Source organism: Falco punctatus, assembly GCF_963210335.1.
Source record: "Falco punctatus genome assembly, chromosome: 14".
NCBI lineage: Eukaryota > Metazoa > Chordata > Aves > Falconiformes > Falconidae > Falco > Falco punctatus.
Window position 1 is genome coordinate 19,877,350 of NC_137594.1, and position 13,026 is coordinate 19,890,375.

The 13,026-nt window shown below is 42.7% G+C and overlaps 1 protein-coding gene and 1 long non-coding RNA gene across 5 annotated transcripts in view; one reads left to right on the forward strand and one right to left on the reverse strand.

Annotated features, from left to right (window-relative positions):
* LOC308053506 overlaps positions 1-13,026 on the reverse strand; it is a 193,996-nt gene that overhangs the window by 78,266 nt on the left and 102,704 nt on the right. The gene's annotated exons all lie outside the window — the stretch shown is intronic.
* SLC6A2 (solute carrier family 6 member 2) overlaps positions 1-13,026 on the forward strand; it is a 98,602-nt gene that overhangs the window by 19,044 nt on the left and 66,532 nt on the right. For 2 of the 4 annotated variants that reach the window (XM_080364759.1, XM_080364760.1), the window contains exon 2: positions 749-1,046. In XM_080364759.1, coding sequence (XP_080220885.1) covers positions 749-1,046 — 298 coding nt within the window. Of the gene's footprint in view, positions 1-385; positions 1,047-13,026 lie in introns of those variants that run through there. The other 2 variants (XM_080364757.1, XM_080364758.1) reach the window with 1 other exon arrangement.

A 13,026-nucleotide genomic window follows, 5' to 3' on the forward strand; every position in this document is an offset into this window, starting at 1 on the left:
GTCAAAAGCCAAATTCTACTGTTCAACTAAAGCCACGCTAGCAAAGAGGGGAAAGCCGCCTCCGTGCTGCAGCTCAGCCGGGAAGGAAGGGGGCAATCCCGATCGGCTCTACCTGTTGCCTGCTAACGGCGCTTTCAGCTCGCCGCCCGGCTACGCGGGAAGGAGCAGCGCCGGGTGCCCCGCAGCCTGCGGCAGGACGAGCCCTAAGTCACCGACTCTAAGGTGACGCCGCCGGCCGCCGAGGTGCAGCGCGGGGCTCCGGCCAGCTCCGCGACCGCTGGCCCGGCCGGCTGCGGGGCGGTGTCCGGGGCAGGGGTGGCGGGACCGGGCAGGGGCGGTGTGCCAGCCCCAGATGCTGCGGGACGGGGCGGTGTGCCAGCCCCGGTGCTGCGGGCAGGGGCGGTGTGGCCCGGTGCTGCGGGCCGGGGCGGTGTGCCAGCCCCGGTGCTGCGGGCCGGGGCCGGGGCGGTGTGCCAGCCCCAGGTGCTGCGGGAGGCGCCGAGCCCGGCTGCCGGCCGCTCCCCCGCGGAGGAAGCCTGGCTCCCCGGGGGCACTCCCGCCGCGGTCCCCCCTCTCCCGCCTCATTTGCATGGCTCTTATTACGGCCGTGCCTCGCTCCTGCCGCGCTGACACCGGCGGGCTGGAGCGCGGAGTCGCCTCCAGCGGGAAGTGCACTTCCGTTATCTGCGCTCCCACACCCCGCCTCGCCCGCTCCCCCTCCTCAGCTCGCTCTCTCTGGATGTTTAAGGCAAGGATGAACAAACAGATCCAGCCCGACCGCAAAGTGTCGGTGGTGGCCCCCTTGCCGGACCGCGCCGGGCCGCCTCCCCCGAGGAAGGACGTGGAGCTGATCCTGGTGAAGGAGCACAACGGGGTGCAGTACACCAGCAGCAGCCTCCTGCCCGCCGCCCCCGCGCCGCGCTACGGCGCCCAGGACAGGGAGACCTGGGGCAAGAAGATCGACTTCCTCCTCTCCGTCATCGGCTTCGCCGTGGACCTGGCCAACGTCTGGCGATTTCCATACCTCTGCTACAAAAATGGAGGGGGTAAGAGCACCGCTTGCGAGGTCCTTTTCCCCAGACCCGCGCCGCAAGGGCGGCATCCCCTTCCCCCCGGAGTTTCGGGGGAAAGCCAAGAGGGAGGTCGGCCGCGCCGTGCCCGGGAGCGGTGCCGGATGGCGAGCGGAGCGGCGGCCCCGCCGCCCTGCCCCAGCACTGCCCCGCGGCGCCCGCCGGCACCGCGCGTCCCGGCCGCGGGGCACCGGCGCGGCTGCGGGCCCCGGGGGCGCACGGCCGCCGCTCCCCGCCGCGCCGCCCCGGTCCCGCACGGGAAGCACCGCCCGCACACCCCGCGGAGTTCAACTTAGTTTTGAGCACAGGCGTGTTTGCTTTCTGCTGTCTCTTCAGCCTGCTTAGCGCTTTTTTCGTTCGCGAAAAATAGCATCGAGAGCGGAAAACCCCAACAAACAACCCGAGCAAAAAACACTTGAGCAGAAAAACGGCACCTAGAAAAGTTAGCGGCGGACCGCTGGAAGGTGTCTTGGGGCAGTTTTAACGTGAGATCAGGATTTGTGCCCTCCGTTCTGCAGTCTGGGCGTTCTCCCCCCCTCCGAAGTAGGCAGGAGACTCGTTACAAACAAAACCTCACCTCCCGCACAGTTTGGCAATGACAGCAACAACAACAAAAATTACACACAATAACTACAGTTAGCTCAGATTGTCTGGCACGTCTTCAGTAGACCTTAACTCCATCATCTCCTTTCATCTCCCTGAAATACGCTGTGTTGTCAGTGATGACTCCACGCTGTGATGGAGTAACACCATCTGCAAGCCGGGCAGGTGCCTGGGGTGCTTTCACATCACACAGAGGAGGCGCAGAGCCTGCCTAGCAGATGGAGAGCTGCTGAGTGAGTGGCGAACGGCACGGATAGAGCAACTAGATAGGCAAGCATGTTCTGTAAGATAGTTATGTATGTCTCGATAGTGTGGTTGCCTGGTGATAAAGGCTAGTGGTTCACACTTGTAGTATGAAATAACTTGCTTCCTGTGAAAAGAGGAATTGCAGGGTGGGAAAATCCCTAGCCATTAACATGGAATTACAGCCAATTGGAACTTGATAGGATACTAGAAAGGGCTGCTACTGAAACATTTGGTCTAGTTTGGTACCTCCACAACTTCGGGAGTCAGAAAATCTCTTTGCCCACCACCCAAACAGGCTGAAGAAAGTAGTTAGTACTGAAAATTAATCTCCATCCTTATTTCACTATGTCCAAAAGTAATTCTAGCAATTCACACTAAAACAACACAATACGTTATAGGCACAGAAGGCTTCCACAGTGGCAGGTGCAGGTGTAGCAGCGGCAGCATTCATACCACTCAGTACATATGCACCACTGGCAGTTTCTATGTCATTGGGCAGTTTTTAGAAAAAGAGATATATCCCCCTGTCTCACATTGCACAAAGTGACACCCAAGTGCTTGAACTCTTTTCCATTGTATTTTGGGTCACAATTTCTTAACCTGCTTCCTTTATAATTTGCTGCTAGCTTAAGCACGGGAGATAACAGTCTGCAACCCTCCTGCATGTTGTTTAGTCTCCATGTGTTATCTTATGTCAGTTAAGCTAGAGAAACCTGGGTCTTCATTAGCAGCTTTTAATTCAAAAACTTTCAAACCGCAGTGGAGAGCAAGTGAACTACTTCACAGCTGCAAGAGGCACCTTTCAGTGAAAAGTTTGCACCAATTCTTCCATACCATCAAAGTAAAATCAGACCTTTACAAGCAAAGGTAGAGAGGCCCTATGTTACCAAAGTCTACAGGATGACTGAGAACTGCTTACTGATATTAAGCACTTCTTTACTCTGCTCTTCAATAGAGAGCAAACCGCAGTATTAAGCATCAGTCAACCCCTAGGATGTCAGTCTTGAACACATACATAATACCACAACATCCTGTACTGGCACTTTAAACTTATTTTACCATATAATGAAAGGTGGAATAATCCTGAAGGTCAAAAACCATCAATAATGGGCTTTTCCTAAGGAGCTCTTGTCACAGAGGACATCAGCTAGATAAGCTGGATGAAGAGTTTGATTGTGGTTGGCTTAATTAAGTTTAATCATATCTAGACACTGAGATTGTTTTTCCTTTTCTGTGTGGTTTGATAGAGTATGCCCATCAGCATATCAGCTAACAGTATTCGGTCACAACAGAATATCCAAGACAGACCCTGCCCTGAGAAGCAAGGAATGGAAATATAGCCAGGGACTGGTTAACAGGTCTATTCCTTCTCTTTACAACAATTGTCTCTATGGTATCTTAAAAATTTTCTATCCATTGCTTCCCATATTGGACAAGTGTATCAATTTCATTTAACAGAAACTCCTGTAAGAGATTCAGGCTCTAAAAGTAGTTTACTGAGTTTCAAGGCATCTCAGTCCCTTCTTTTTATCAAACTGGTTTGGGGAGCTTGTTTGCTTCATGGGTAAATTTTCATACAAGACCAAAGAACATGAGCAATGGGATATTGTTAGATTTCGTTGATATCTTTCCAGTCCTGAATCAAAGATATTCAGAAACTTCCCCACCCCCCCACCCCCCAGCACACTCCTACTGCAGGAGAGAACGTTTCTAGCACCAGCACAAGTTTTACTGCCTCAAAAAAATAATCCAAAGGGTTTCATATAACTGCTGGCTTATGTATCTCCATAAAGAAAATGTAATAAAAATCAAGGTACTAACAGACATGGAGAAAATTTGATTTCATTATCTTAGTAGTTTAGCTGGACTACCGAGCAAGCTAAAGAGACAAAATCAGTTGACATTTCTATGCTTGTATAGCACGTTCAGACTTGCTCATTAAAAGAAGTTTTACAGGATGCTCATAATAGGATTCCAGTTTGACTTTTTATATTTATAAGGAGCTACTAGATAAAGGAAAAAAAAAACAACAAAACAGATTAAAGTTGAATGGAATGGCATGTATTAAGTAAATCAGTGGAAGGAAAAAGGTTTCCTTTTTCTCCCTCAGTTTCTCTTTATTCTGAAAGCCTCAGCAATTACTCAGCCTCAGCCATTCAGCTAGAGCTGACTTTAAAGATAATCAAACGTGGGTTATGAACTTGTATCAGAACTTAAACAGATTGATAGAAAATAGGCAGTGAAAACGAAACACATTGCAATTCCAGAAGCCCTAAGTCACTAAAGTATTTTAACACTTGTTTTCAGTATAGGTCATGCTATCTGGCAAAAAGAAATTCTGTTATGCTTCCAAAATCTGCACCCATAAAGGTTCTACTAATGTTCTTAGCTGTTGAACAACAGCATCAAGGACATGGAAGTCATAGAAAATGGCATTCCCCTCTACATCTGAAAACAGTGATGTGGGGTGACGTGTGGACTGTTATGTCCCTAAGACTGGCTATGATTAATTTAAAATGCCAGCAGACACGCTAAGGGCCTCTCCATGCTTGTAAAAATAGGTGGCTCTCAATAAAGCATGAGAACTTACAGGAACTCAGAAGGAAAGTATAAATACACACTGTATTCCCTCATTCAAAGTTGAATTTTACAAGGAAATGGATGCACATACACCCCTAGTTTCTTACTAGCCAAATCCTTGAGTTTCTTTGATAAACTCCAGGGAAATCTCCCGATTTAAAAAGAAAAAAAAAAAAAAAAAAAAAAAAAAAAGACATGGGCTTTTGGGTTAGATCCTGAAGTTCCACACATACAAAACTCTGATAATCAGTTTACTTAAGTTTTACTTACATGAGGCATACACCACCCAGTGGTAGTTATATAGACTTCTTTACGTTAGGTAACTGGAGACAACACTGGTGGTGTTAACAAGAAAACCCATTTGTATTTTAACAAGCTCCCAGTAACAAACAGCTAGGGTAAGAAGCATCCAGCAGCACTAAAATGCTGAATGAATAGCCAGAAACATCTGTGTTTTGGGAGTAGCCCGCTGAGAGACCCCAATGGGACTTCTGCACAAAGATAGATGGCAGAATGTAACCCTTCTTTGAACAACTGTGACTTTTGGAAACATTCTTTTGCTATAAAAAAAAATAATCCCCAATCTTTAGTAAGATCTAAAAAGCTAGTGTGTTTATTTTTTTGTATCAGTTACCTACTTCCATAGGACTTGCCTGCCTTACAAGGGCAGAGACAGATTCACTGGCTGTATTACAGTATGAAACAGGCCACAGAAAACTTTCAGAACAGTTTAGTATGAACAGAGTGGATGATATCTTGCCCTCGCTGACTTCTTGGAAGCAGGATATGCCCACTCCTTGCTCTAAACTACTTTGTAAGATGACAGGGAGGCTCTGTACAAATGATAAAATTCTGCAAGCTCTCGTTAAGCTGATAAAGCAACACTCCAGAAGGTGGAATTCTCCAACATTACCTTGTTAGTCTGCCTGATCAATAAACACCACAACTTACATGTGTTTGACTGCTGCTCACAGCACAATGGATAAGCACTGTTCACAGCAAAACAAACAAAAAAAATTTTGTGCAGTCCATTTGTGAGAGTTTCAAGGAGCAGGGTATGTCACTGGAGAAATCATCAGCTACAGTCATTTCTACTGGCTGTTCTCACAAGTGCTATATTCTCATTATAACTCATTTCTGGCAAGAGCCCATTTTTCTTTTTTTAAAAAGAAACTCCCTAGCTGTATGACTCACTCTGTAAGTGGTCAACATCAATGTACTCAAAACGAGTCTTTATAACACATCCAACCTTTTAAGTGCTCCCCAGTTCTGTAAGAAGCTATGCTGAATTAAAGAATAAGAAGAATATTAAAATCAGACTCTCATCAACTTAGGGAAAGATTTACCCTGATATTTGGATTACATCTAAGATTGTACTGATACCAAATGAAGTTGAGTAATGCCTAGTATGATTAACTGATGTGCTCACAGTGGGGGAGGATGATGCTTAGTCTTAGTTGACAAAGGTATTGTAGTTCATGTACAAGGTACTTTTAGTTAGGTTAGTTTTATAGTTCATTTAATGTTAATTTTTGGGGTTTTTTTCCTGCATAGTCACAGGCAAAATTAATATTTCCCATTGAAATTTTTTGAGAAAGAATTTACCAACATAAAATACTTTTTTTGTGAGCCAAAGTATTTGCAAGGTCAGTCATGTACAGACTACTCATTAGGAAGCGTGTAATTGTTGGATTAGTCACTGGAGACTTACTGTATCATAAGAATCAGATTAAGCTTTTCATGAATTTACGAATAGCTGCAGATAAATATGTTAACAGTTCTCTAGCTATCAGAATATACACTTTTAATCTCCTCTGAAGCATTATTTTCTTTAAGTGCTTTTAGACCACAGTATTTCTAGAAGAAATTGTGTGCTTCAAAGAACAGTTCACCAACAGTCAGTTTGCTTTAGAACAGAAATATCTTACAGTTTATCCCAGGGCTCCCTTTCCTATTCATACTTCCATAAGCTGTAATGCAGGTCTAAGCAATCTGCAGCATAGGTACCAAAGACAGCACACAAATAATACCAAATACCTGCAGACAAGGCTCGCACAAAGCCAGGAGCCAAGAGCTATCACACATTGAGAACGACACCTGTGAGAGTATCGCCTCCCACAGAGCTGTGAGCCTGGCTAGTGCACTGCTTCACCAAAAGCAAGCTGTGATGCTGACCAGCAGCACCTTGCCTGCCCCCTGAGTTTTGCCAAGTGTCTGCCACCAAATTTAATCACTATTTTGAGAAAGACTATAATCTGGCACTTTACACTTCAAAGGAGGATGACCTTTACCTTGTAATATCATGGTTTACATTCCAAAATAGCATTGATGATGATAGTAATAATCAACTTTGAAGTAATCTAACTGCAAAGCCTACGCCAAGAGTTTGACTCATCAATCAATCAAAGCTTAGATGCAAATCTAGTGATTTTGGTTTCCTAATAAAGGGGTTTCAATTCCCGTTAGCACATTAAACCAGTGACCTCAGATACATTAAACTGTTATGCTGACCTCCACACTGTGGCCAAGATCTTTGCACTCCTGGGTATCATGTGGCATTGGGGACAATGTTCAGTGTGACAATACCTCCTTCCCCAGAGCTGTGGCCAGCAACAGGTGCTGTCTTCCCTTTCCCATGTGACTTTCTTCATCACTTCTCTTTCCCTTCCTTGATCAGCCACTAATCACCTGGTGCATACAGAGCATTGATTCACCTAAGCTTACCGGCACCATAGCTCACATGCCAGTTGCCAGTCACTTCTCTGAAATTCCCTGTTCTCCTTTACATGTCTTGTTGGCTTTGCAAAATAAATCTTCAGAACTGCAATGTCTGCAGGGTTAGAAGCCACTATGTCATATATGTATTACATATGAAGTATTACAAATAGTTGATAAGGAATAACTGAACCTTTCTCACCCAAATCTTTCATCAATTCTAAAATTCTAGTTTCTAACTCTGGGCTAAGATACCATGAAATACTGCATAAGTGGTACTAAATACCTGGCTGAATGGACAAGTTTTTTGTCCCCGAACAATTCTAGCAATGCTTAGATTGACATTTTTACAAAAGTTCTAGAGGTATGCAAGCATAGAAAGGCTCCAGATAAGTTTTATAGTACTTAGCTTGATGTTACACTTAAAAAGGACCATCCTGTGATTTAGGCAGGGCAAGCATCAAGAACTGATCTAAGGGGTGCTTCAGTCAGTCACCAAAACTGGTTTTCCACCTTTGCTTTTCCACATTATCAACACAATAAAAAAGCTGGTGTGGACCAAATGAGCTGTTCCGACAAAAGCAAAGATACGCTTTTCTAAGCACACTGAATGAATACATTTTGATTACCACTCAGAAGCACGTGATTCTAAAGTAAGAGGCAGAAAAGACATCAAGTAGTAAACTTTGTTCAGTTGTTTGGAAATTTAAAATCTCTGCTTAGGGTCTTCACCCCCACCCCTTCATTCCTGCATGCCTCTCACAATTCTGTCAGGAAACTGAAGTACTGAAATATCCCTAGAAACCCGCTGCAATAGGAAAGATATCCCTCCTGAACACGTAAATTCTGAAAGTTGCATTAGGAAGCCCTCTACATTCTTATTAACACCTACTAAAACAGATACAGGAGTTTCTTACAGTTTGCCTACAGATCTCAGGTTTTGGATACTCATTCAAGCTGAAATAGCAGGCACTTAAGCTTCATCTGTTTCTAGTGTGTTTTCTCACTAACACTTTTTAACCTCTTTATTCAATTCATTGGGAGCAATAGAAAATAGAAAGGCCATATTAGCGCAGCAGCCAACAGCCCTTCTTCACTGAAGAACCCAAAATACCTCTAAGGAGACTGAGACATGGTCTGCACGGTTTGGGGGCACAATATCCCTTTCATGTTTTGGCAAAATATCAAAAAAACCCTGTCTGTTAGTTCAGTGAATATGTGAATAGAGCTCCAGCAGTCTAAAGATGTTATTTTGAGACAGGTACTTTCCTCCACACACACTGATATGAAACAGAATGCTAATACAACTACTTACACATAAGATCAGAGGGAACATACAGCTCTAGTGAGTGTTTAGATATGCTGTGAGGGAACTGATGATTAAAATCAGTTCACAAATTACTGAGCCTCTTGCTGTGAATTGAAATGGAAACAAATCGTTTAAAGAATTTCGAGCAGTTCTGAGAAGCAACATCCAATAGCTTATGCCTTAATTTTTGCTATGTCTAATGGTAGGCACATCAGCTACTCTCAGTTCTAAAGCCTTTGTCCCAGGTTAACCAATTGATTAAATAGCTAAGAACTGTAATACAGCTCTCTAATACCAGTTTGCACTGCAAACTCCACAGGATTTACATACTTTGTAATTATTAGATTGTGGTACCTAACTGCTCTCAACACTGTTACAAAATAATAAAACATAACCAAATAAATTCTATAGTTTGAGATATATCAAAATATTGTAATTCAGGTGGCAGGAGACTAATTTAAATGGAGTGTCTTTGTAATACAGTTCTAGATCTTTCAGTACTACCTTGATGTTAGTACTTTCCATTCTCTCTGTATGAATCCTTCATATAGAATATACAAAATCATGATAAGGGATTTGGGGGAATCTTGCAACTGACTCTTCTTGACTTGAAACATGACAACGAGAAATTATTATCATCATCATCATTATTATTAAGGTTGAAATAAACTGTATTCAGGACAACTCCACTGCCCCAATCCAGTTTCAATGAAGAGTATTTAAAGACTCCAGGAATATCACACTGATTATAAATCTTCAATTTCACTTCCTCAGGGCATTTGGAGACAAAGGATTCATGTTGGTAGCCTATTACCCATGTCTTGACAACATGCAATTCCTTCCTCCAACTATAACTCCTTAATTTTCCCCTTTCCTTCTCCCTGCCTCCAAGTTTTCAGCCTTTCATGGCAAGATTTCATCCTGATTGTGCAGGTCTCACACACCGGTGCCATGTCAGAATAGTTTCAAATGGAAGGCTTTACTGACACTCACAACTTGACTTCCTAAAGATGGATGTCTGAATCCTTCAGGAAATCAGCACTAAAAGTGCCTAGACCCCCAGTAATGCTGAATAATCCCTGTTCTCATGGAAATTCTGGAAAGTTAACTGTAGTATGGTTCACCATCTTAACTTCTGTGTAGATTCCATATACTTAATTTTAGCCATACAGATTTTCAAACTAATCCATAAAGAAGGGTGAAGGAGGTGGAAGGAATGGAAGGGAAACAGTTAAGTTCCTTGCTTTCTGACATATTATTCTTCATGAAGAGCATAGGAAAGAACATCTAAACTACTTATCAAAGCTATCCTTTGTTTTATTTCACTCTTCCTTCTCCTTTCCCCTATTCTCTATTTAAACAAGTTTTGCAATCTCTCTCCTGAAGCATGACAAAGGTGACAGCACAGTACACCACTCTGAGAACTAGGGTCTATCATTCAGAAACAGAAACTGTCAGCAGGGAGGTCTGGGTACATAAGCCACATATTTCTTTACACTCATATTCATCCAAAGCACACTACCAACTTTCCAGTGCACAGAAATCTATGGTAATGTATTACTCAACAAAACTTGGGACAGGATTGGGCAGGCAGTTGTCTTTTGCCAGTCCATAAACGTTTTTTATGACTAGCGTTTTGATTGCTGGTATGCAGTAAGACAAGCTGCCCTTATTATACAATAAGCCTTTTTATAGAAGATGGTAATTTTTCCAGTGCTCCTACTCTTTAAGGCTTTATGAGCACAACCACTCACTTCCAAAAGCACAAGTGATTGCTCTTAATATAGGTATTAACTGGTTGCTATTGTTTGGCTATTACTATTGTTTAAGAATATACACTAATGTAAATGTCCAAAATAGAATCCAACACTCCCAGACCAGTGGTGTTAAGACTACAAAAAGCCTTTCTTGGACTGCTTTGTTAAAAACTGCTTCCTTAGAACAAACCCAGCATCAGAAGAGCAGTACCTGTTTGATCCCACCCCACTGAAATACACAAGAGTTGTGATTTCAACAGCAGAAGAATATTACTCTTTTACAGTCTTTATTTCAGGGCTAGAGAAAAATATTGGATGATTTCCAAGCAGCACAGTTAGGGACAGAGTGAGTAAAAAGCCATGTCTCGCTACAGCACTTGTTAGTTTGAGAAACAGCTTTTGTGGCATTGATGTACAGGAAGGATTGTGGCCGGGTAATTGCATAGCATTCAGCTGTACTGAAGACTGCAGAACTGGAGGAAGCCACTGATTTTCTGGCCCATCAGCAGCGTGGAAGAATGCACCCTATGTGACCGCCTCCCTGATCATGCAAACAAGCTGTTACCATGGGCCTAGTGTATGTACTGAAAAAAGCAGCTGAGTATTGTGTATCTTTTTTTTTGCTAGCTATTTATAATTTATTCAGCAGCTTCTGAACTAGGTGTACTGAACAGCACTCTTCACTGATTTTTTATTTTTCGTCCTTTTTCTCTTCTGTAATCGAACAACTTGCAATGTCTACCCTGAAGCATGCCAAAGGTGACAACACATTACTTGCCCTTAAGATCCGTATCTCGAGGAAAAGTATGATACTGATTCCAGCCAAAGTCCAGTTTAATTAAAAAAAAAAGGGGGAGAGGCTGGACACACCACTCAGAGTAACAGAAAACTTTTTTCAGACCACAAGGTGGAGCAATAGAACCTTATGGAGCTTAGTAAATCCTAACCTGATAATTAATGTAACGGCAACCTACTGCATTTATAGAAAAAAAGAATTACAGGAGGACCGCACAGGGTGGCTCATGACTTTCAAATATAGAGTTACCCAGTAAAAGCAAGGATTGCTCCCAAGCAAACCCTTATTGGATTCCCTGATTAATTTAATTTATTAGGACATTATAGGAGTGGCAGCTTTTAGTTATGCCTAATTCACATCAAGGAGCTCACTTGTCAGCATGGCCACAATGACAGCAAGGAGATAGTCCACTGATAACAAGATGTTACCCCCTGAACATACCATTTTTTAAATGACTGCAACATTAAAATGGAGACACAGTTCCTTCCCCCCAAGGAATGATACAGGAGAAAATAATTTCTCACATACTAAGTCTGAGATGTTGTTCTCTGCAGTCCCTCCAAAAGATTTACCTTTGGAAAACAAACAAGCACCACACAAACTTTCACTACCATTCTACAAGACAGCCATATGGTTTGGTTTTTTTCTTCTTCAATGTTAAAGTAACCTGCCTTCCAGCAGGTCTCAGCACCTTGCGTTTTTGGCAGAAGCATCATTATTTCACAACACCAGTAACAGAAAGCAAAGGGTTTCAGTGAGCAAGAACAATTAAGTCTATGTGACTTACTATGATACTAGAAAGTGTTATCAAAGCCAAGTGTTATCAAAACATCAAGTTCACAACTTAGAAGCTACTCAAAAGTATCTTTGCTAAATGACTCTTCATCAGCCTGCAGGACTATCTGATGTCCAACAAGACTGATGCTGGAAGCAAGCTCAAAAGCTCATGCCCCCAACTGATGGGTGATTATAGCTGTCCATAGGCATCTTATAAAATTTATCACAAAACTATGGAATAGTTGTGCCGTGCAGTGCTTTTGTCTCCTCTCTAAAGAGAAATGCAGGTGTGTCAATGAGATCATGAGGCAGATGTTGGAGAGACCAGAGACACTCCAGGATTTTGTTTTGGGGAAGAGTTTGATCATCTGCTCTTTTTCTGCAGTTTGTTTCTCATTTATGTATAGCTCTACTGCCTTAGTTAAAATCAATAGATTCATAAACCACAAGGGAGAAATCCTGACCCAGCTGAAGTCAATGGGTGGTTTTTTTCCATTGACGTCACCAGAGCCAGGATTTCAACCCAAATAACAGACGCCTCTCTCTTAAAGACTCCTAAGTAGACAGAATTTCCAGACTAAGAATTATGTGAGAAGAAAAACAGAGTAAAGTAATAAAAAAACTATTCAGACTAAACTGATACAGAAGACTTCCACTGACTAATATCAGCACAATTGCTCAGTACTTTTCTTAATAAGCAAAATGTCAGGACTTACATAGATGATGGCCATTATTACACAAAATTAATTTACTCTGTGAGAGTTAGACTATGACCTCGGCATTCTCCTATGTAGGGCTCAAGCAATAAATTTTTAAAAAAAGTACTATTTTAAGAAGTGCATTTTACTCTCTGTTTCATAGAGACAAATGATTAGGCAAGAATCTCTTTCTAGCCCTCCAGGCTAAAGAGAAAAGCTGGGAAAATCCAAAGCAAGTACAAGACTAAAAGCCAGCAGACAGAAAAAAGGATTAGACTAGAAGATCTTACTTTTTAAGACATTTAAAATTATTCTCGGGCCTAACCCATATTTTTTTAACTTTTGAAATTAGTAGTTGTAGGAATATAGCTGGCATCAGTTACTTTCTCTCCCTTGACTCTTCCCTAAAAGAAAGTGACAGAGAACAGTTACCAGGCTATTCCTAAATTGCAGGTTAATCCTTCACTGATGCACA